Source organism: Neopsephotus bourkii, unplaced genomic scaffold (assembly GCF_033783945.1).
Source record: "Neopsephotus bourkii isolate Nb327-2 ecotype Australia unplaced genomic scaffold, CSIRO-AGI_Nbou_v1 NB_873, whole genome shotgun sequence".
In the NCBI taxonomy this organism is placed as follows: domain Eukaryota; kingdom Metazoa; phylum Chordata; class Aves; order Psittaciformes; family Psittacidae; genus Neopsephotus; species Neopsephotus bourkii.
In genome coordinates, this window is record NW_026901367.1 from 2,518,150 (window position 1) to 2,539,675 (window position 21,526).

The 21,526-nt window shown below is 59.0% G+C and overlaps 1 protein-coding gene across 1 annotated transcript; it reads left to right on the top strand.

Annotated features, from left to right (window-relative positions):
* Nucleotides 1-6,117: 6,117 nt before the first annotated feature.
* On the top strand, nucleotides 6,118-18,756 carry BCL2L11 (BCL2 like 11). Its single transcript, XM_061356885.1, has 4 exons — nucleotides 6,118-6,226; nucleotides 6,419-6,770; nucleotides 12,721-12,833; nucleotides 17,007-18,756. The coding sequence occupies exons 2-4, from the start codon at nucleotides 6,428-6,430 to the stop codon at nucleotides 17,094-17,096; spliced, it is 546 nt and encodes a 181-aa protein (XP_061212869.1). The 5' UTR covers nucleotides 6,118-6,226; nucleotides 6,419-6,427; the 3' UTR covers nucleotides 17,097-18,756.
* The last annotated feature ends 2,770 nt before the right edge of the window (nucleotides 18,757-21,526 follow it).

Below are 21,526 nucleotides of genomic sequence, written 5' to 3' on the forward strand. Positions count from 1 at the left end.
ATAGAACTCACTGCTGCACCCCAAAGCACTGCAGCTGCCTATCCACTTGCTTGTAGTTTCAGGACACTCATGGCACTGCTCCTTCCTCACCTTGGGAAAACCTTTTCCATCTCACACAGCAACGTGGGACATCTTCCATCAACAGGGACCGTCCCCCTCCATCTGCAGCTCTTCTCCCTGCCTTTACAGCAAGTAAATCTCTTCTTATCCTCTAACCCATCCTGTTTTGCCTCTTCTTAGGCTTTCTGTAGCACATGGGGTCTGACATGATACAGCTGGAGCAAGTTGCACCTTGATGGCAGATCAGCTGCAGAAACCTCCTTGTAGCTGGTGCTAATAGGAACAGGCAGCGCTGGGTTTGCTTGATGGCCCTTTATTCCCTCATTTCATGTTCTTAGGAGCTGAGCTGCAGCCAGCTCTTCTCTGCCCAAGCAAAGATCTCTGTTAGGCTCATGTTTATATATATCTATAGAAAATAGAGCTCTATATTTAGTTATTCATCTCATAATGTAGCTTCAGATGCCGCTCCGAAAAGTGCTTTGCACTTTTCGGAGCGGCATCTGAAGCTGCATTATGAGCATGTGCATTTAAGAACGTGATGGCCCAGGTAGGAGCCTCTACACCTTAAATGTCATCCCCTTTGCAAGAGGAGAAGGAGCTTGTGTGGGTGTAGGAGTTTCACATTGGTCTAGATGGGAGGTGTCAGATAGAAGTTGTTGTGCATCCCTCCTGCCTGCCCTTAGTGCTGCTCCGGCTCAATGGCAAAGAGCAGGGACCTGGAGCAGCCTCCCAGTGCCTTAAGGGGCTACAAGAAACCTGCTCATTACAGCTGAGATCCAGCAAGGAGCAGAGGTCTGAGATGGGGAAGCTGATGGGGATGGATGAATCACAGAATGGTTTGTGTTGGAAAGCACCTTAACATCCTCCAGTTCCAAGCCCCCGTTATCATGTCACCCAAGGCTCCGGGTCAGGTTCAGGCTGCCCATACCCTGTTATCCTCTATTAAATACCCTTAAAGAACTCCTCTAAGCTGGGGACCTCCTCCTACCATCCCCTAACATGAGCATCCCATAGGAAGCAGGAGGGATAAAGCATAAACCCATCCCAAGGAGCACGACAGCCATGGGCCCAGCTCCATGCAGAGTTGCCTTGGGTAGGGTGGAGGCTCCTGTTTTCTACCTGAGCTTAAAATAAGCTGCTAAACTAAGAGCCCCAGGAGCCCAAACCCCTGCTGGTGATGCTGAGCTCTCTTCCCCATCTCACTGATGAAGATCTCCAGGTATCCCCAGTGTTGCCCTTTAGAGATAACTCATCTTGGGGCCTCCACCACCCACACGGGAGCAGAGGTTTCCTGCCGTGGGTGGCCTTTTCTTCTGCAGAAAACCCAAGTTCAGGCACTTTTCATCCTCTGCCATCACGTTGTGCCTCGGTGGCAACCCAGGGCCCCCAGCTGGGGTCCAGGGCTTGCTCTGGTCCAGGTTCTCCATTGCTTGTTGGTGGCAACCCAAGGCCGAGTACGGTCCGGGGGGCCGACATCACCCTAAATTCAGGCAAAAATCCTCAATTTCAATTTTCAAGGTGTTAATAACCCCAAATTACTTTTATTAACAGTTGTAGGTACCTCCGTCATTAATCAGATGCACCCCGATGAAGCAGCGGTCCTGGTTCCCTACAGGTGAGGCACTAATGTCACCCATGGCAATGTCACTCGGTCCCACTAGGACCAATGACTACCTTCATCCAGCCTGAAGTGCCCATTAACCATGTAACAAACTCATTTAGGCCATCAGTGATCACAGTGACCCTGCCCTGGACATGTCCCAGCCCAGGGACCACTCGGGTCATGATGGGGCTGCTCTGAGCCACCACTGCCTCCACAAGAGGTTTGTGCTGCAGAGGGGCTGTCCCTTGGTCCATCAGGGCACCATGGCCACTGCGGATGGGTGAATGCAGACCAGAGGGAAGGGATGGGATCCAGAGGGACCTGGAGAGGGGGGACAGAGTGAGCCTCATGGAACTCAGCAAGAGCAAGGGCAAGGCCCTGGTTGGGGCAATCCCCAGCACAAACACAGGCTGATGGAGGCTGGGTGCAGGAGCCCTGAGGGGAAGGACTTGGGGTGCTGGGTGATGGAAGCTCCCCATGATCCAGCTTCAGTGAGCGCTTGAGCCCAGAACCTCCCCATGTGCTGGGTGCACCCCCAGAGCATGAGCAGCAGCTCAGGGAGGGGATCCTGCCCCTCTGCTGTGCTCTGGGGAGCCCCCCCCTGCAGCCCTGATCCAGCTCTGGGGCAGCAGCACAAGAGGGACCTGGAGCTGTTGGAGCGAGGCCAGAGGAGGCCATGGAGATGCTGCGAGGGCTGGAGCAGCTCTGCTCTGGAGCCAGGCTGAGAGAGCTGGGCTGGGGCAGCCTGGAGAAGAGAAGGCTCCTGAAGGGGAGACCTGAGAGCAGCTCCAGTGCCTAAAGGGGCTGAAGGAAAGCTGGAGAGGGGCTTGGGACAAGGGCCTGTAGGGACAGGCCAAGGGGAATGGCTTGAACCTGCCCGAGGGGAGACTGAGCTGAGCTCTTAGAGAGAAGCTCTTCCCTGTGAGGGTGCTGAGGCGCTGGCTCACCCCTGTGTGTGGGAGCGGGTTGGGGCACAGGGTTTGGTGTCTCTCGGTGCTGGTGGTGTCAGCCGCAGGTGCTGAGCCCGGTGCAGGTCGGTGCCATCCCACATCTGTGCCCAGCTGTGCCCCACACGTGCCACTGCTCGTCCTGCCCCACCGAGCAGCCCGTCCACCCCCGAGCCCTGCAGCGCTTCCTCCATCCCAGCCAGGAGATCCTCCTCTTCCTCCTCTCTCCTTCCCGGCCACCCCCCTTGGGTGCTGTGTCTGCTCCCGTGTTCCCAGGGCTGGATGCTAACAGTGCTCAGAACGCACCACAGTAAAGGTCAGGCTCCAAACCCGGCTTAGATAAAGCTTTGTCTTGTGGGCACGCAGCTTAAACTTGATCTTATCTGCAGTGCTGAGCGAACAACATTCATCACAACGTGCTGGAGAAGTCACTGCTTTCCATTGGTGTAAAGGTGGGTTTGATGAGCAACTGCTCCTCGGGGGGGATTTTGGGATTGTTTTTCTCCATGATAGCCCCCCATGGGGTTTTCAGCTCACTGGGGCTGTGATGGACACCTCCTTCCACTTCAAGCAGGCATCATCTCCTTTCCTCCATCCCTCATCCCTGTATGCTTCCCAGTGTGGGACAGCGCAGAGGGAGGGCTGGGTGGGAGATGGGGACCAGGGCGCTGCAGTGGTACAGCATCCTGCCCATCCTCACTATCCACCCCTCTGCACCTCCCCTCTAAGTGCTCCCTCCTGATTTCCCTCTGGAGGCAGGCAGGCGCCCTACGGCTCGTGCCATCTCAGTGACTCGGATGCCAGCAGGTCCAGGGGGAGCTTTGCTGAACTGGTCATTAGTGCTGCAGGATGCGGGCTGGGGCACGGCCCCTCCATCCCGCTGATCCCGAGGGGCTCGGGGTACGGATGCTCCAGGGATCCAGGCGACGGCAGGAGGAGGAGCTGCAGACTCCATCTGCCTTCATCCGTGCGGCTGCGAGCGTGGCACCAGGACGGAGCTGACCGCTGGGATGCGGTTGGGGCGCGGATGCCTCCGCGCTGGGTCACGGCAGCGGGGACGAGGCCGAAGTGGGAGCAGCTTTGTTCAGGAGGCTGGGCTGTGACTCACGGGGGAGCAACGCACGGGGAGAACCGGGAGGTCACAGCCAGGGCTGGGGCTGCCGCTCACGGGAGGCGGCTGCAGGGCAGGGTGCTCCGCAGAGCATCCCCAGCACCGTCCTGCTCCTGTGAGCCCCCTGCACAGGGACCAGGGTGAGCCGGGAGGAGAAACAGAGGCAGCGTCAGCCTGCACAGGGGGACAGCGCGGCCGGGCAGGGGGGACCCTGCAGCTGTTCCCTGCTGCGGTCCCGGCCCTCACATTCTTCCCCGATGAGTTTTCCTAATGAATTTCCCAATTATTTTTCCCCTCAGACACCCTCAGGCCCTTATTGCTGGAGCGGAGCCAGAGAAGGGAATGGAGCTGGTGCAGGGCCTGGAGCACAGGGGTGATGGGGAAGGGCTGAGGGACCCGGGGGGTTCAGATGGAGAAGAGAAGGCTCAGGGGGGACCTGATGGCTGCCTCCAACTGCCTGACAGGAGGATGGAGCCAGGAGGGGCTGGGCTCTGCTCCCAAGGAACAAGGGATGGGACAAGAGGAACCGGCCTCAAGCTGCACCAGGGCAGGTTTAGATGGAGCTGAGGAACAATTCCTGCCCCAGAGGGTGCTCAGGCATTGGAACAGGCTGCCCAGGGCAGGGCTGCAGGCACCGGCCCTGCAAGTGTTCACACCCCATGGAGACGAGGCCTCAGTGCCATGGGTTAGGGGTGGCCTTGGCAGTGCTGGGGTAAGGGTTGGACTGGGTGAGCTTAAAGGGCTTTTCCAACCTGGTGGATTCCGTGATTTTCCCTCCCATCCCATTGGAAGCTGTGTTGGGATGGGAGCAGAGGCACTGGAGCTGGGGCCGCTGCTTAATGTAACCAGTGCATTGGACCAGCCTGGGACCTTACACATCACCCAGGTATGGGGCTGGTTTTGGGGCTGGCCAAGGGGGTTTCATCCCTGCCACCTCCTAAGGCCGGGGGAATGGAGATGTTTGCCCCATGGTTTGCAGCAGGACCCAGCCCTGGAGCCCATCGGGGCTGGCGTCGGGGCTGATAAAGGCACACCCTGTCCGTGGCAGCTGGGGGACAAGATGTCCCCAGCACCGCGCTGCTCCCCCGGATCCCTGCCAGCACAGCTCGGCACCAGCCAGGCTCCACCGGGGCTCCTTGGGGTGTCACCAGCGCTCGTTTTCATGTATGGAATCATGGAGGGGTTGAAGGGACCTTAAAGCCCATCCAGCTCCAACCCCTGCCGCCCGCAGGGACCCCTTCCCCTGGAGCAACTTGCTCGGGGCTTGCTCACTGCCCCCCTGTTGGCATCACCTGGTGAATCAGAAGCATCTTGGCAGAGCAGGATGCGGGTTTACACCCAGGACAAGCGCACAGACAGCACAAGAGGTAGCCCCAGGTCCGGTTTCAAGGTGACAGGGGTTCTGCTTTATTGCTAAACAGGCCCCTCTTGCGTGGATGTGCACATCAGCTGTGGTCCCCAGGGGAGGACGGTGAGTGGCACCGGGGTTAGCAAGCGTTGGACGGCAGGGGTGCTGGTTGGCTCCCATTGGGGTGGGTGTTGAAGACACCAGCATCACCCTCAGGCCTCACACACGCATCTCCATGTGCACAGGGGCTGGGGAGTGGTGCTGATGGGTGAGGTGCTGCCTGGGGAGCAGAGTCCTGCGGCTCTGGGGATGGTGAAGGGCTGGGTACCGCTGCCTGCAGCTGGGGAGGAGGGGTGCTGCTGGGATGGGGGGGGGGGGGGTCGTGATGCTGCCATCCCCTGTGTGTCCCTGTGCCCCAGCTCCAGAGCCACCAGTGGCTCCCAGCGTCATAGAACCGGTGGCTGAAAGCTGCCCATGGAACAGGAGCTGGGGGTGCTGAGGGATGGAGCTGAACATGAGCAGCTTGTGCCCAGGCAGCCAGGAAGCCCCCAGCATCCTGGCCTGTACCAGTACCAGTGCGGCAGCAGGGCCAGGGCAGGGATTGTGCCCCTGTGCTGGGCACTGGTGAGGCTGCACCTCGGATCCTGTGCTCAGCTCTGGGCCCCTCACTGCAAGAGAGACATTGAGGGGCTGGAGCGGGGCCAGAGAAGGGAATGGAGCTGGTGCAGGGCCTGGAGCACAGGGATGCGCACCGAGGGGTGCGAGGGGTGCGTGGAGCAGGGGGCGAGGGCGCTGCGGGCGCTGCAAGGGGGCTGCGCGCCACAGGGGCCCGGGGGCAGGCGCGGGCGCAGCGGGGCCGCGCAGGGTCCGTGCGCGCGGGGTCGGGACCCGCGGGTGGCGCCCGTCGGTGCCCGGCGCAGGGGGCGGTCGGGGCCGGGGCTGCCGGGGGCGGGGTCAGGGTTGGGGGCGGAGCTGCCGGGGGCGGGGTCAGGGCTAGGGGCGGGGCTGCCGGGGCGGAGCGCGGCCGCGCTGTAAACACGGGGCAGGCGCAGGGTGCGCGGCAGGGCCGGGGCCGCGCTCACCGCCGCCAGCCGGGGCCGGGAGCCCCGCTCCGCCTGCAGCCGGCGGGGACACCGTGAGCGGGGCGCGGGGACGGGGTCGGGGCGGGGGTGAGCGGGCGGGGCCCGGGGGGGGTGCACGGCCGGGGTGCGGGCGGGGGGCGGCGCGGAGCGGAGCTGCCGCCTCAGCACTTTCGGCAGAACAATGGGGCCGGGCGGGAGGGGCCGGGGCAGGGGCAGGGGCAGGCGCTGCCGGTGCCGCCGCCTCACGGCGCCGCGCTCCTCCCGCAGGCAGCCCCCATGGCCAAGCAGCCCCCCGAGGTGAAGGCGCAACGCGACGGCGACGGCGGGGAGGGCCCGGGCCCGGCCGCGCAGCTGCGCCCCGGCGCTCCCGCAGCCCTGCCCGGCTCCGCCACCGCCACGGCGGGGCCTCCGCCGCGGGGCCCCCCCGCCAGCCCCGGGCCCTTCGCCACTCGGTCGCCGCTGTTCATCTTCGTGCGGAGGTCGCCGCTGCTGTCGCGCTCCTCCAGCGGGTACTTCTCGTTCGACGCCGAGCGCAGCCCCGCGCCCCTCAGCTGCGACAAGGCCACGCAGACCCCGAGCCCCCCCTGCCAGGCGCTCAGCCACTGCCTCAGCGCCATGGGTGAGTGTGCGGGGAGCGGGGGGTGCGCGGGACGGAGGGCACCAAGGACCCCACAGCGCCCCTGCCCCCGGGCTCTGCATCCCCGGCCCCGCGGCGGCACCTTCGGCTCCTCCGGTCCCTTACACCGGGGTTCGCAGCCGTGTGCGCGCTGCTGTGCACCTGCGGGGCGGGGGGGGAGCACCTCCTGCGTCCCACCGCGGGTAGGACCTGGTTCGGGTTGAAGGGACCTTAAAGCTCCTCCAGCTCCAACCCCTGCCACGGGCAGGGACCCCTTCCACTGGAGCAGCTTGCTCCAAGCCCCTGTGTCCAACCTGGCCTTGAGCACTGCCAGGGATGGGGCAGCCACAGCTTCTCTGGGCACCCTGTGCCAGCGCCTCAGCACCCTCACAGGGAGGAGCCGCTTCCCGGTTCCCCCGTCCTGCCCCAGCCCCCGCTGTACCTGCGGGCCGGTTGCGAAAGGCGCTGCCGGGGCCTTGAGCCGGTGCCAGGACGCGCCGAGGGGCAGCGGCTCCCGCTGGGAGCAGCCGGAGCGTGGGATCCCCGCAAGATGGCCGAGGCCGCGCTGCCCGGCGCGGTTCCTGCTCCCGCTGCTGCTGTTGTTCCTCTCCGGGATGGGCCGGGGCCGGTGCCGGGGGCAGAGCTCCCGCTCCCCGCGCCCGCCGTTGTGCGGTGCCCGCGGCCGCGCTCCGTGCGCCGCTGCCCGGGGGCGGAGCAGCCGCTGGCTCCCGTTGCGCTCCTCCCGAGCGCGCCGCGCCGGGTCCCGGTCCCGGTCCCGCTGCCCGGGTGCGCGCTCCCGAGCGGCGTTCCCGGGTGAGGCAGCGGTGGGCGCTGAGCCCGCCGTGCCCGCCTCCGGCCCGATGCCCCCTCACCGGAGCACGGGGGATGCCGCAGGGGTAGCGCTCCCCGGGGATGCCCAGCACCGACTCCAAGCTTTGCAGCATCGGAACAGCGCCTTTTTGTTGTGTTTGGGTTGGTTTTTCCCCTCCCTGGTTAATGGCTGCGGTTCCAGCTCCACTGGGCTGCCTGCGAGATGCCCTTAGGAAAGGTTTTCTGCCCTCATTGCAGTAATTACAGCTTAATGCAAGTTTCACAACCTCGAGCAGCGCAAACACACGTGGCAAAGCCGGGCAGGGATGTTGGAGAGCCCCAGCCAGCCGTTTGGTAGTGAAGTGACTTTGGGTTGTGGTGCTCCAGGAAGACCTTGGAGTTTCCCTGCTTTTCCTGAGCCTCCTGCTTGCAGGAACGCTGTTGAAATGCTGGGTTTACGACAGCCTTTGTTCTGTTATTGTTGCTGAGGGCATCATTTGAAACAGCTATAAGCAGATGGAAAATACTTGGGGTATTTAAACGGGACCCTTGGCTCCTCACAGACTGAGTGTGGAGTGGTTTATCCCTAGTCAGGGGCTGCAGTTCCCATTACAGGGAAGGGGTTGCCCTGCGTGGCTCTTCCTCCATCCCTTCCCTCGGCAGTGTCCCACGTTAAGCTTTCCCCATGGAAGCGGTCAGTCCCTCTGCGGGGAAGCGAAGGGTCTCATTCTTTGTTCTGTTCTCCGGGCTGATTTCTGCCTGTGGCGGGGCTGAGGCCGCTCTGGGAAGCGTAAGCAAGTGGCCTTTAATGATGGTAATGATAACAAACAGGCGTTTCCTGTGAGCAGGAGCGGTCTGCATGCAATGGGTGCTCCTGGCCCCTCCTGTGGGCAGCGGGCACTGCTCCCAAGCTCATGCTCTGCCCTCATGCTTCCTCTCCTAAATCCCACTGAACCTCCCCAAAGGCTCCAGTGGTGATGGCCCAAATAAGAGCTAAATGCCCCAGAAGAGGTGAATGGGACCCTGGGGATGCCGTTGGTTGTGTGGGCTGATTGCTGGAGGAGGGGTTGTTCCGGGCATGGAGGTGGCAGCAGCGATGCTTTGGGCTGTTTTGCTTCTCAGGGGGTGCAGCTGCCTCCAAAGCTAATGTGGGGGGAAGATAAGGCTGGAGCAGCGAGGGGATGGCTTTGGATGGGAGTGGGAAGGGTTGAGGAGCCGGCTTGGTGTGTACAGGAGGGTGCTCTTGGGGATGAGGGGGAGAGGAGCAGGGATGAGTTATTGGAGGTGCAGAGAAGATGAGCCTGGGTTTTGCAGAAGGGCAGGGGAAGGTGGTTGTCCTGCCATAAAGACACTGGGGACAAGACACCGACCCTTTGGGGTGGTTGTGTGCACCTGAGCCTGGTGTTTCAAGCCTTTGGCTCTTCACAGGAGCTGTAATTCCCTTCTGTTGGGTTTTTGGCTGGAGAGCAGCTCTGTCTAAAGGCACAGGAGTGCAGGGCTTGCGGGTGGGGTTTGGGAGGTGCTCTGTAAATGGGTTTTCCCGGTGCTGTTTTGCTCCTGGTGTGTTTCCTTGCCCTGTGGAATAGGGGAGCAAAGCAGCATGAGCCTCTCATTGCCTGCAGAGGAGAAGCCCTGGGTGTAACAGGTGAATGGAAGGGGGAAGCCCTGAGGTGGGAAGCTGCTGGTGGTGGTGTTCCTGTTGCTCTTGTTTTGGAGCTGCTGCTCTTTGCTCCCTGAGCTTTGCACATGCTTCATCTGAAGCCATTCCCAAGGAGCTGCCGGGGTGTTTGGATCATCAGGCCTGGGAGGCGGAGGTGCAGTTATCATGGAATCCCAGCCTGGTTTGTCTTGGAAGGGACCTTAACACTCATCCAGTTCCTCAGCACCCTCACAGGGAAGAGCTTCTGCCTAAGAGCTCAGCTCAGTCTCCCCTCGGGCAGGTTCAAGCCATTCCCCTTGGCCTGTCCCTACAGGCCCTTGTCCCAAGCCCCTCTCCAGGTTTCCTGCAGCCCCTTTAGGCACTGGAGCTGCTCTCAGGTCTCCCCTTCAGGAGCCTTCTCTTCTCCAGGCTGCCCCAGCCCAGCTCTCTCAGCCTGGCTCCAGAGCAGAGCTGCTCCAGCTCTGAGTTTGGGGTTGTTTCTTTCCCCCTCTCAGCAGGGACCCTGACATCCCCGTGCCAGTCCCAGCTGGAGCATCCCATGTTCTACAGCGAGGTGCAGGCACCCAGGGTGCCGGTGGCTGTCACCGTGTCCCCATCCCCACTGCAGCCATCGTGCCATGGGCTGCGGGTGCTGCATCGCGGTACAGCAGGGCCCCCCCCCGAAAGCAGCTCTGACTGGTTCTGGGGCCAGTTATGACTGGACCCTTTTGAGCTGCCACTCGGCAGCACCACAGAAAGTCCCTTCTGAAAACCTCAGCCCGATTTCACTCTCAGCCACCAACCCCAGCCTGCAGCCCGAGCCGAGGAGCTCCTGGGCACGGTGCTGGTGCGGGGGCAACGGGGGGAGGAGAAGGGAGAGCAGGGATGGAGGAGGAGAGGGGCAAGGGATGAAGGAGAGGATGCTGTGTCCATGGGTCCCTCAGTGCCATGGGTTAGTGGTAGCCGTGGCAGCGCTGGGGAGAGGTTGGACTGGATGAGCTTAAAGGGCTTTTCCAACCTTGATTCCGTTATGGGTAAAGGATGGAGAAGGAGAACAGGCAAGGGATGGAGAGGAGCAGTACCTTTCCCCATGCAGTTATCCATCCATCCCTGTGTCCCATTGCACCTCTTTGCCCTATCCCCACGGTGTTTTCTCTGCTCCTGGCGCTTGCTGTGCAGGTCAGCGCTGCTGGCTCTGGGGCCAGCAGTGGGACTGGGATGCTCGCCCCGCCCCGCCCCGCCCCAGCTGGGATCCTGTTTGCATTCCGGGCTGGAATACGGCGAGGGCGTTCATTCAGCAGCGAGGAAGGGCTCCAGGCCGGGCAGGCGGCCGGGGCTGCTGCTCCTGCGCTACTACAGCGTGCAAACAAACCAGAGCCCGCAGCCAAGCGGGACGGGCTTGGCTCCCGAGCCTGTTTTCCAGTCAGGTCCGAGCCAGGCCCTTATTGGAACCCTTTATTTACCTTGTCACTGCCTCGCTGAGCCCGCGCCTGCCCCGAGGCTGGGACCTGCTGCGGGTCCCGGGGGGTTCCCTGGGAGCCCGCGGGCCAGCGCGCTGGGGTTGGTTCCGTGTTGGGGTGGGGGGGGGTGGTTTGGTGCTCAGGGTGTGTGGGGTTGGTTTGTGCTCTCTGGATGGGTTCTGTTGGGGCTGGTTTGGTGCTGAGGGTGCTGGGTTGTGTGGGGTTGGTTCAATGCTGATGGTGTGTGTTGGGTTGTGTGGGGTTGGTTTGTGCTCTCTGGATGGGGTCTGTTTAGGGTGGTTCAGTGCTCAGGGTGTGTGTTGGGTTGTGTGGGGTTGGTTTGTGCTCTCTGGTTGGGGTCTGTTGGGGTTGGTTCAATGCTGATGGTGTGTGTGGGGTTGTGTGGGGTTGGTTTGTGCTCTGGATTGGTTCTGTTGGGGTTGGTTCAATGCTGATGGTGTGTGTAGGGTTGGTTGGGGGTTGGTTTGGTGCTGATGGTGTGTGTTGGGTTGTGTGGGGTTGGTTTGTGCTCTCTGGATGGGGTCTGTTGGGGTTGGTTCAATGCTGATGGTGTGTGTGGGGTTGTGTGGGGTTGGTTTGTGCTCTGGATAGGTTCTGTTGGGGTTGGTTCAATGCTGATGGTGTGTGTGGGGTTGGTTTGTGCTCTCTGGATGTGTTGTTGGGGTTGGTTCAATGCTGATGGTGTGTGTGGGGTTGGTTTGTGCTCTCTGGATGGGTTCTGTTGGGGTTGGTTCAGTGCTGATGGTGTGTGTGGGGTTGTGTGGGGTTGGTTTGTGCTCTCTGGATGGGGTTTGCTGGGGTTTCTCTTCCTTAAAGCTGTGATTCCTGCTTGGGTCGTGCAGTTGGGTTGGCAGGAGGGGAAGAGGTGGTGGTGCGGGTACCATAGGGGGTTCTGCTGGGTCACAGCCTCCTTTCTCCTCTGCTCATCCACAGTGCAGTGCCTTTACCACGTGTTCTATAGCTCCTTAAAATGGAGCCTGAAATACTTCTGTAAGCAGAGCATAACCGACCCCAAAGCTGGTTTTCCTCTTAGAAACCAGCACTGTGTTATTGTGGGGGGTTATTGAGTGCTCAAGTGCAGGAGATGCTGTTTGAGGGGAGCATCCTGTGGCTGGAAGCACCCCCAGCTTGCTGGGAGCGCGGTTTCCCTGCACACAGCCCCAGTTGTGGCTTTGTTCCCAGTGCGACAAAACCAAGCGTTCCCCAGTTACCTGTTGGGCGCTTTGGAGCTGTCTGGGGGGGAAATGTGAGGGTTGGGTTAAGTGATGCAGGCAGAGGGGTTTTAAGGTTAGAGGAGGGGTTGCTGCTGTGCCTGCAAGGAAAGGAGGTTACTGAGGAGAGGGAAGAGAAGGTGTTTGCTAGGGGAAGGAATTGGAGAGCAGCATCTTGGCTCTCCTCCCTATTCCAGTGTCTGAAGGGGGCTACAAGGATGCTGGGGATGAGCACTTCATTAGGGACTGTAGTGACAGGACAAGGGGTGATGGGTTCAGACTGAAACAGGGGAAGTTTAGATTGGATCTAAGGAGGAAATTCTTTCCTGTGAGGGTGGTGAGGCACTGGAATGGGTTGCCCAGGGAGGTTGTGAATGCTCCATCCCTGGCAGTGTTCAAGGCCAGGTTGGACAGAGCCTTGGGTGCCATGGTTTAGTGTGAGGTGTCCCTGCCCATGGCAGGGGGTTGGGACTGGATGATCTTAAGGTCCTTTCCAACCCAAACTATTCTATGGTTCTGTTTAAGAGCTTGGATACAGCAGAGATGCTCCTGAGGGAAGCCTCTAATAAATGAATGAATAAAAGCCCAGTAGTGCATTGCCTTCTCATAGACTCACAGAACCCCAGCCTGGTTTGGGTTGAAGGGACCTTAAAGCTCCTCCAGCTCCAACCCCTGCCACAGGCAGGGACCCCTTCCACTGGAGCAGCTTGCTCCAAGCCCCTGTGTCCAACCTGGCCTTGAGCACTGCCAGGACACCGCAGTTTGCCCCAGTGCTCCCCAGTGTCTCCAGTGCTCTCTCTGCTTCCCCGCAGCCTCCCGCTGGCGCTCTCCCTCCCGAGCAGAAGACATCCAGCCCGAGCTGTGGATCGCGCAGGAGCTGCGCCGCATCGGTGACGAGTTCAACGCCTCCTCGTGTCCCAGACGGGTAACGTTCACCCCCCTGCTTCCCAGTGCGAGCCGGGCACTGCATCCGCTGTGGGGAGCGGTGCTGTGGGGGTGCCTGTGGTGCTTAGGGCGCAGGGAGGTGCGGCGGGGCCATTGCATCAGCTCTAAGTAACCTCCAGGCTGGAGCCCTGTGGGCGCAGGGGCTGCGGTGTCTCCAGTAGCACCAGGTGTGTTGGGGCACTGGGGCTGGAGAGGGTGATGGCGAGCAAGGAGCTGCTAGGAATAGGGGCAGGGATAGGTTGGGTGTGTTGGGGGTTTGGGGCAGGGTGGGAAGAGCTGCTCTGGATGTGGTGCCTGACAGGGAGCCAGCAGTGGTGTTTGTAGGGAAATGCACAGGGAGCAGATGCAGCAGGGTTTGTGTCCAGCTCCTGAAGGGGAGACCTTGGAGCAGCTCCAGTGCCTAAAGGGGCTGCAGGAAAGCTGGAGAGGGGCTTGGGACAAGGGCCTGTAGGGACAGGCCAAGGGGAATGGCTTGAACCTGCCCGAGGGGAGACTGAGCTGAGCTCTTAGGCAGAAGCTCTTCCCTGTGAGGGTGCTGAGGCGCTGGCACAGGGTGCCCAGAGAAGCTGTGGCTGCCCCATCCCTGGCAGTGCTCAAGGCCAGGTTGGACACAGGGGCTTGGAGCAAGCTGCTCCAGTGGAAGGGGTCCCTGCCCGTGGCAGGGGTTGGGACTGGGTGAGCTTTGAGGTCCCTTCAACCCAAACCAGGCTGGGTTCTGTGGCTTGGTCTCATCACTTCTTTTTCTCACAACGGATCTGAGCTGTTTTGAAACCCGTGCATTTAGAGGCTCTGAACTCTCTCACCTTCGGGTGTTGCAACAAAAATAGGTGCCAGTACCACAAAAAAGCCCAGAGCACCCCCCCAGCCCCCGAGCACCCCATCCCGGAGGGATGAAGTCACAGCACTTCTGAGAACAGTGCTGCAGACAGTGACTTGCCTGCCAAGTGCTGCTGATGGAGGCGTGTTGGGGCCTGTGGTTTCTGGTCCATCCCCGCGCTCGCCGCTGGGAAGAGGAGTCAGAAGCACATCAGGTAGCGATGAAGAGCGGGTGTCCCGGATCTCCATCCATCCTCCACAGCTCACGAGTCACTGCTTGCAGCATGTTCAGTTGCTGCTCCCTATGGTGGGTGCCTGTGGGCAGGGGCTCTCCCCATACGTGGGTGCCACGCTGCCATGGTCCAGCACCTTCCACATAATGTGTCTGCATCTCCTTGCTGGAGACTTCTCCCTGGCTTCATGTTCTTTCCAAATGCTGAGGGTTTCCTGACCTGCAGCAAGGTGGGGATGAGCTGTGTTTGATCCCGAATCTGGAACGTGCATCTCCCAACCTCCCCCATGCAGCCTGATCCCTCGTGGTGGGAACCCAGCTTTTGGGGTGTAAATGGCATCTTTTCATTAAAAGACTGAGAGAGCTGGGCTGGGGCAGCCTGGAGAAGAGAAGGCTCCTGAAGGGGAGACCTGAGAGCAGCTCCAGTGCCTAAAGGGGCTGCAGGAAAGCTGGAGAGGGGCTTGGGACAAGGGCCTGCAGGGACAGGCCAAGGGGAATGGCTTGAACCTGCCCGAGGGGAGACTGAGCTGAGCTCTTAGGCAGAAGCTCTTCCCTGTGAGGGTGCTGAGGCGCTGGCACAGGGTGCCCAGAGAAGCTGTGGCTGCCCCATCCCTGGCAGTGCTCAAGGCCAGGTTGGACACAGGGGCTTGGAGCAAGCTGCTCCAGTGGCAGGGGTTGGAGCTGGAGGAGCTTTAAGGCCCTTTCCAACACAAACCATTCCATGAATCTATGAATTCACAGGGGTGCTGAGGGGGGCTGACAAAGGCTTTTCCCCCCTGCTCCAAGGAGCTGGATGTACAGCAACAGGATGGGGCGTGGGTTCCCAGTCACAGAGCATCACCCCGGTTTGCTTGGGGCAGTTCCCAGTGCCATGGCCAAGCTCCCATCCTGCTGCCCTGGGGGGAGCACTGAGACCCAGGGGACCACATCCTTGCTAGATGACACGAGCAGAGGCTGTCATGCATGACCCTGAAAACACTGTGTGCCTGGCTGCCGTAGCCTCTGACATTCCCACTCCTCGCACCCAGAAATGGGGAGGGTTCAGGGCATTCAAGCAGGTGCTGTAGGACTGCCCCGAAGTGCTCGCTTTGTGGGAAGAGGCTTTTCCTTGTGGGGTTGCTGCGGAGAGGGGGGACCTGTGCAGGAGGGCTTAGTGGGGTGCAGTGTGTAGCAGCAGCAGCACGTGCCCCAGCACTGCCTGCCTCCATGGGCTCTGCCCTTTAAGGCTGAGGTTAGAAATGGGGAACTGCGAGCCCTGCCAGAGCCGCACTTGCTGGGCAGGTCGGAGCTGTCGAACTGGTCGGAACTGGTCGGGGCCGCGCGTTCCCCATCCCTGTGCCCGCCCCGGAGTCCCTCCCCCAGGGAGCATCCCTGGGGCAGCACAGCTGGGAAGGGGACAGCTCGCTCCTTGTGGCCAGTGGGCAGGGATGGCCACAGGGACCCCTTGGCTGTGGGGACCAGTGCCGCTCCAAGGGTTATGCTGGCAGAGGGTGCATCACTTGGGTGCTGTCCCATGCCTCAAGCGTTGCTGCCTGCAGAGGTGGAAAGTGCCCTCTTGCAACTCCTTAATGATGGTTTTACACCTCTTTGTTAAAGAAAAACCCAGTTTGGGCATTTTTCTTGCACCCTTCTCCAAGCCTGTTGGGGTTTTGTACTGGTTTCTTTCCTTGCTCTGTGTGGTGGGCTCAATGAACAGCCAGATCCCATCGGGATCAGAGTAAACCAGGGTGATCCAGTGTCTCCTGTATTATCTATGGGCCCTCTACTGTGTAAGTTAGAGGAGAAAGGAAGTAGTTGTGGGGGTGGGGGGGCAGCTCCGGGGTGGGTAAATCCCAGCTGTGGGTGCTGGGATGCGATGTCCTGGGGTGCAGGGATGCGCTGGGGCGAGAGGATGCTCAGCATCATCTCCCCATGGCAACAGGTCCCCGCTGCAGGGCCGCCTGTGGGGAGGGCAGTTTGCATATCAGAGTAAACAGAGGCATTTCCCTGTCTGGGGCATGTACGGACATGATTTTACTGCACTAAATATAGCCCAAATGGGGCTGTCTGGGGAGGGAGAGGGAGGCCTCTGAGCTGCTCTTCCACCATAGGGAACAAGGCTTGAAATAAATGGTATGTGGTGGTGATTCCTCTCTCCTTTCCCTGTGTGCTGCTGGGATCCCTGGCTGGGGAGGGATGTTTGCTGCAGTGTCTGGCTCACTGTGTGGTGTCAATGAGGCAGTGGCTGGGCCTGGAGCAGGGTGAACTCGAACCGGTGCCTGCGCAGGAGCTGCTGCTGCTCTCCCCATGCATAGATATGCATTGGTATTTGGTTTGGGTTTTAATGAGGATTTTGATTAGGGTGGGGTTTTTTAATTATTATTATTTACCCTTACTTATTTATTTAGAATCACAGAATGAACCAGGTTGGAAAAGCCCTTTAAGCTCACCCAGTCCAACCATTCCCCAGCACTGCCAAGGCCACCACTAACCCATGGCACTGAGGGCTTTCTCTACATGGTCTAGGAACACTTGCAGGGCCGGTGCCTGCAGCCCTGCCCTGGGCAGCCTGTTCCAATGCCTGAGCACCCTCTGGGGCAGGAATTGTTCCTCAGCTCCATCTAAACCTGCCCTGGTGCAGCTTGAGGCTGGTTCCTCTTGTCCCATCCCTTGTTCCTTGGGAGCAGAGCCCAGCCCCTCCTGGCTCCATCCTCCTGTCAGGCAGTTGGAGGCAGCCATCAGGTCCCCCCTGAGCCTTCTCTTCTCCATCTGAACCCCCCAGGTCCCTCAGCCCTTCCCCATCACAGTGCCCATTGATTTTGAAGCCCCATGCTGTGCTCACAGGATTCCTGCTCCTTCACCATGATCCAAGCCTCCCCGCAGCATCATGCACCCAGTGTGCAGGACCTGCAGGTGACATCCCCATGGCTGGGAGCAGGCAGCTTTGACTCTGAGTGTTACAAAACTTCCTAGTGAAGGGGGACATGAAAGGGTGTTTAAATGCTTCCTAAAGTGCTTGGTTCCCACCTCTGAAAGGTCTCTGTGGCACCACACAAGGTGTTTGTTGGGGGCTTGGTTCACCCTTGTGCCTGTGCTTACGTTGCTTTTCCTCCTCTTTGGTTTCAGGGTTTCTTGGATAACCAGGCAGGAAACCCCCCGGTGGTCATCTTGCGCCTCCTGCGTTACATCATCCGCCTCATCTGGAGGATGCAGTGAGCGCCGCGCGCATCCCGAGGACTTGTGTTCCCATTGGGAAAGCCCAGGGAGGACGGACGGATGGATGGATGGATGCAGGGCTCCCTGCACCACCCTGCCTCTCCCCCAGGACCCATGGTGGGGCTGTTGGATGCAGGTGGACATCCCACACGGAGCTGGGAATCTCCAGAGCAGGATTGTGCCTGGGAGTGATGTTTACTGCTTCCTCTCCGCTCTGTTTTATTACCTTCTTATTCTCCCAAAGGAGTCTCAGAGAAAACCCTCCACAGCAGTGGGATAATGGCATTCCCATGGCGTCGTTCCTGGAAACCCATCGGCTTCTCCGGGATAAACCCTGCAGTGGGGAAAGGAAAACCTGAGCCAGCTGATGGGCAGAGCTGCCTTAGTTTGCCTTGCAGAGACTCACGGAGCCCTCCCCTCTCCCTTTGCCTGCGGATGGCGATGATGGAAGAAGGGCAGAGGGCTTTCAATCAGCACTTCTTTTCCCTGTAAATACCTGATGCTTCCCCAGATCCACGCTCATTTGCATCATGCAAACAGCCTATTTCCTGCTGACCGCCCTTTGTTTCCTCCCTGTGTTTTAGTTTTCACTCTGATTTCAGGACTCAGCTGTCAGATTCCCAGGGTCCAAAATGCACCCAACCAAAACCCCAATCCACCAGGTTGCCTTTATTGAGAAGTTCTTTCTATCAGAAGTGTGCAAATGCTCATGTATTGTATGATATAACAGAGAACGTTGGTGACTCAGTCAGCAATAAGATGTACTGGAGGCAGGTAGAAACAGTTCCCAGCACACCGCAGCTTTGCACCCGGAGGCAGCGGCTCCTGCTCTTTGACATCGTTTTAAGTCATGGCTGGTCCCTTGCTGTTGAACCCAGGAGCGGTTTTAAGGCGCTGGATATCTGTGTTATTCCTGGGACCCTCTCTGTGTTTCGGACAGGGCAGCCTGGAGCAGCAGCATGAGGACAGGACCAGCAGCAAGACCCTAGATGCTGGCGCGCAGGGATGCAGCTGGAAGAGGCGCCGAAGGATGCTGACCTGGTATAGATCCATTAACTGCTTCCAAACCGCCCTCCTTCCCCTGGGAAGACCCAGCCAGATGCTTAGTGCTGTCCCAGGGCATCTCCTCTTCCCCCTGGAGACCCCACAGCCTCGCTGGAGGGCTGTTGGAAGAAGCGGGTCCATCTCCTCAGCCTCCCCATTGCCTCCGGTTCACCTCGCAAGCGGGTGGCTGCTGCACAGTGGGTGCTGTTGGGGGGTGGCTGCTGCAGCCAGCCCCATATCTATGCACAAACGTACCCCTCTCTGCCTCTGGAGCTGCCCTCTGGCTGGTGCAGGTGGTCCCCAAACCCACCTAGACGCCACGGTTTTATCTCTGGTTTCACCAGCACCATAGGAATAAAGGAAAGAAGGAAAAGCCCAAGCCCCCAGGGGCGGTTTTTCCTGCTGCACACATGCAGGGAGAAGCCATGGAGTGCCATGTACTGGTTTTAATGATGGACAATCTGACCTCCGTGGCTGTGCCTGCCAGGTAGGCAAAGAGCCGTGGTGTGGGTGCGCTCCGGTTGCACCCCAGTGCAGGATTCCAGAGCAATGTTAACTCTTCCTTTCCATTTATTCCCTTTCTCTCTGGTGTTTTTGGACCTGCAGGATGAGCAGGGGATGCTTTGGGAAGGTGCAGGGGGATCTTTGCACTGGTGGAGAGGGAGCGGTGTAACCGGTGAGCTTGGCCAGGGCAGGTTCCTGCTCCTCGAGCCCTTGGTTTTGGCTCACTGTAGCTGCGCTGCCCCAACCGTGTGTGAGCCATCACTTCCATAGGGTTTATATAGGAGACCCCAGCGGGGCGGCTGCTACTGCATGTTTCCCAATGGAGCCTCCATGGAATTGCATGGCTGTTGGTAGCATTGAAAGGCAAAAACCCATAGATGAATTTTGGCAGCAAAGAGGGGGAGCCAAGGGAGCTTTTTGTCCCCAGTGGTTTCATCCCCTGCTGTGGCTGGAACGGTGCTTTCAGGTCTCGCAGCCTTACAGCATCCCCAGAATGTCCCCCTTGGAGTACACCAAAGAAATGCCGAGCACTTTATCCTGTCCTCCCCACCGGCCACCCCAGCCAGGGATGGAGACAGAGATGGGAGTAGTTTTAAGAGGAGTCATAAAGTATTGTCAGTGTCTGCCTGGGGCCTCTCCATAGGGGGTGTTCCCAGCCAAAAGGCAGGCAAAGGAAGATTGCCCCCCCCCAAAACCCAGGTTTCACCCCATGGAGTTGGGAGGTTTAGGGGGAAAGCCAATAAAAAGCCTCTCAAGAGAAGAATGATGCTTTTAAGTGGGGCTTTGGCTCGTTTTAGCCCTGTTGGGTGACCGCTCTGGGTTGTTTTAAGGGTAACCGAGGTCTCTGTTCTACCAAAAGGATGTGCTGGAGTTTCCCTTGGTGGCAGGGAAAGCAGATCTGCTCCCGGTGCTGCGTTAACGCTTCTCCTCTTCCCCAGGGCTGTAAATACCTGAGTATTTATTAGAGTAGGGTAGCGTATTCCATTCCTTTCATCATCTGAGCCAGACATCTGTGTGCAATGTATTTCCTTTCCTCTCTCTCTCGTCAGTTTTGTACAGCTTATCAAAGAGGTAAAAAGAGCTTCCAAAAAATCACCTTTTCTAAACCTTTTTAGAGTCAATACTGTAGATTCTCTTTCTCCTGTGTAATTAATGCACTCTACTGTTCCATAATGCTGTAACTTGTAGAAATGGTGTATATTTATTTCCTGCTTATTTAAGTTCCTGTAAAGATGTTGGTTCTCCCCCTCTCTCCTCCCTGCCCTTGCAATAAGTGATGGATCACCTCCCAAAGCGCTGCCTCCTCCCGGCAGTGCAGCCAACGTGGGTCACAGAATGAGATTTACTCTGGTTCTTCCCCTCCAAGTGCCTAAATCCCACTTCCCAGGAGTGATTTAGGCCCACCGGACTCCAGCATTAGTGGGAGTTTGGCTTCAGCATCCCTGTGATTTTGGCCCCTTTCTTCCCAAAGCCACGTTCTCCTCCATCTCGGCCACTTCTCCCCAGCCCAGCATTAACATCAGGTACCAGGCAGCACCTGATGTGCTGATGGATCACTAACTCCTGTCACAGGACCCAGCGTATGTAGCATTTTGACTGCAATTTCCCTGGCTTCCTTGTGGTTTGCACTGATGAATTTTGGACAGGGTAATTGCCATTTACTTGTGCAATACTGCTGTAAATAATTGCAGATCTGTTTTGGGTTGGTTTGTTTTTTAAGATGCAATCTTTTATGTTCTTAATATGAGTTTTATATGAATAAAAACTTCCAACTGTTGGTCACGGGTGCTCTTTCCTTTGGGGGCCTGAGGAAGGGTGGGGATGTTTCATAGAACCATGGAATGGTTTGGGTTGGAAGGACCTTAAGCTCATCCAGTTCCAACCCCCTGCCATAGGCAGGGACACCTCACACTAAACCATGGCACCCAAGGCTCACATTTAGATGCCCTGTTCCCAAACGCAGGAGCAGCATCCCTGCTGCCCCAGCTCTGTGTGCCTTGGGGTTGGGTTGGGCTTTTCCTCTTCTTTCTTTGCCTTTTCCCCATGTTTAGGGGGTTCTGCAGCCCTGGGCTGCATCAGTGGCCTCAAACCCGACTGCTGGGCACCTTTCCTGTCCCATGCATTGAAGGAGTTTGGGGAGCAGGGGGGGTTCTTTCATTATTTGTGTATTATTTACATGTGGCTTATTGGTTATTTTTTACTTTATTCTTTTAAATAATTTTTGTTTTTATTGCTTCAAAGCTGAATCAATCAGCCCATCCGAAGCTGCCTTCCTCCTGCCTTGCCTCTCCATCCCACTTTTGTACCGCCCCGCTGATGGCCCTGGGGAGAAAGGAGAGGATGCTTCCAGCCCTGCTGCCCCTCCACTACTCCCCTTTGTTCTGTCTCTGCAGGCAGCAGGCAGGTGATAGCATCAGGTTGGGCTGAGATGGCTCCAGTCTGGCTTTCAGCACAGGCAGGGCCAGGCCAAGGGGAATGGCTTGAACCTGCCCGAGGGGAGACTGAGCTGAGCTCTTAGGCAGAAGCTCTTCCCTGTGAGGGTGCTGAGGCGCTGGCACAGGGTGCCCAGAGAAGCTGTGGCTGCCCCATCCCTGGCAGTGCTCAAGGCCAGGTTGGACACAGGGGCTTGGAGCAAGCTGCTCCAGTGGAAGGGGTCCCTGCCCTGGCAGGGGTTGGAGCTGGAGGAGCTTTAAGCTCCCTTCAACCCAAACCATTTTATGACCAAACCTGAGCACCCAGCTCCCTGTTTCGATGCTGCTTCCCCCCCTTCACCCCCATTGCACCCGTTTGGAAGGTCTGTGGTGATGCCACCCGCGCAACCCAAGCCATGATCCGTGATTGCGGCCGCAGACCTCTCGCTGCTGACCCAAGCAGGGCTATTT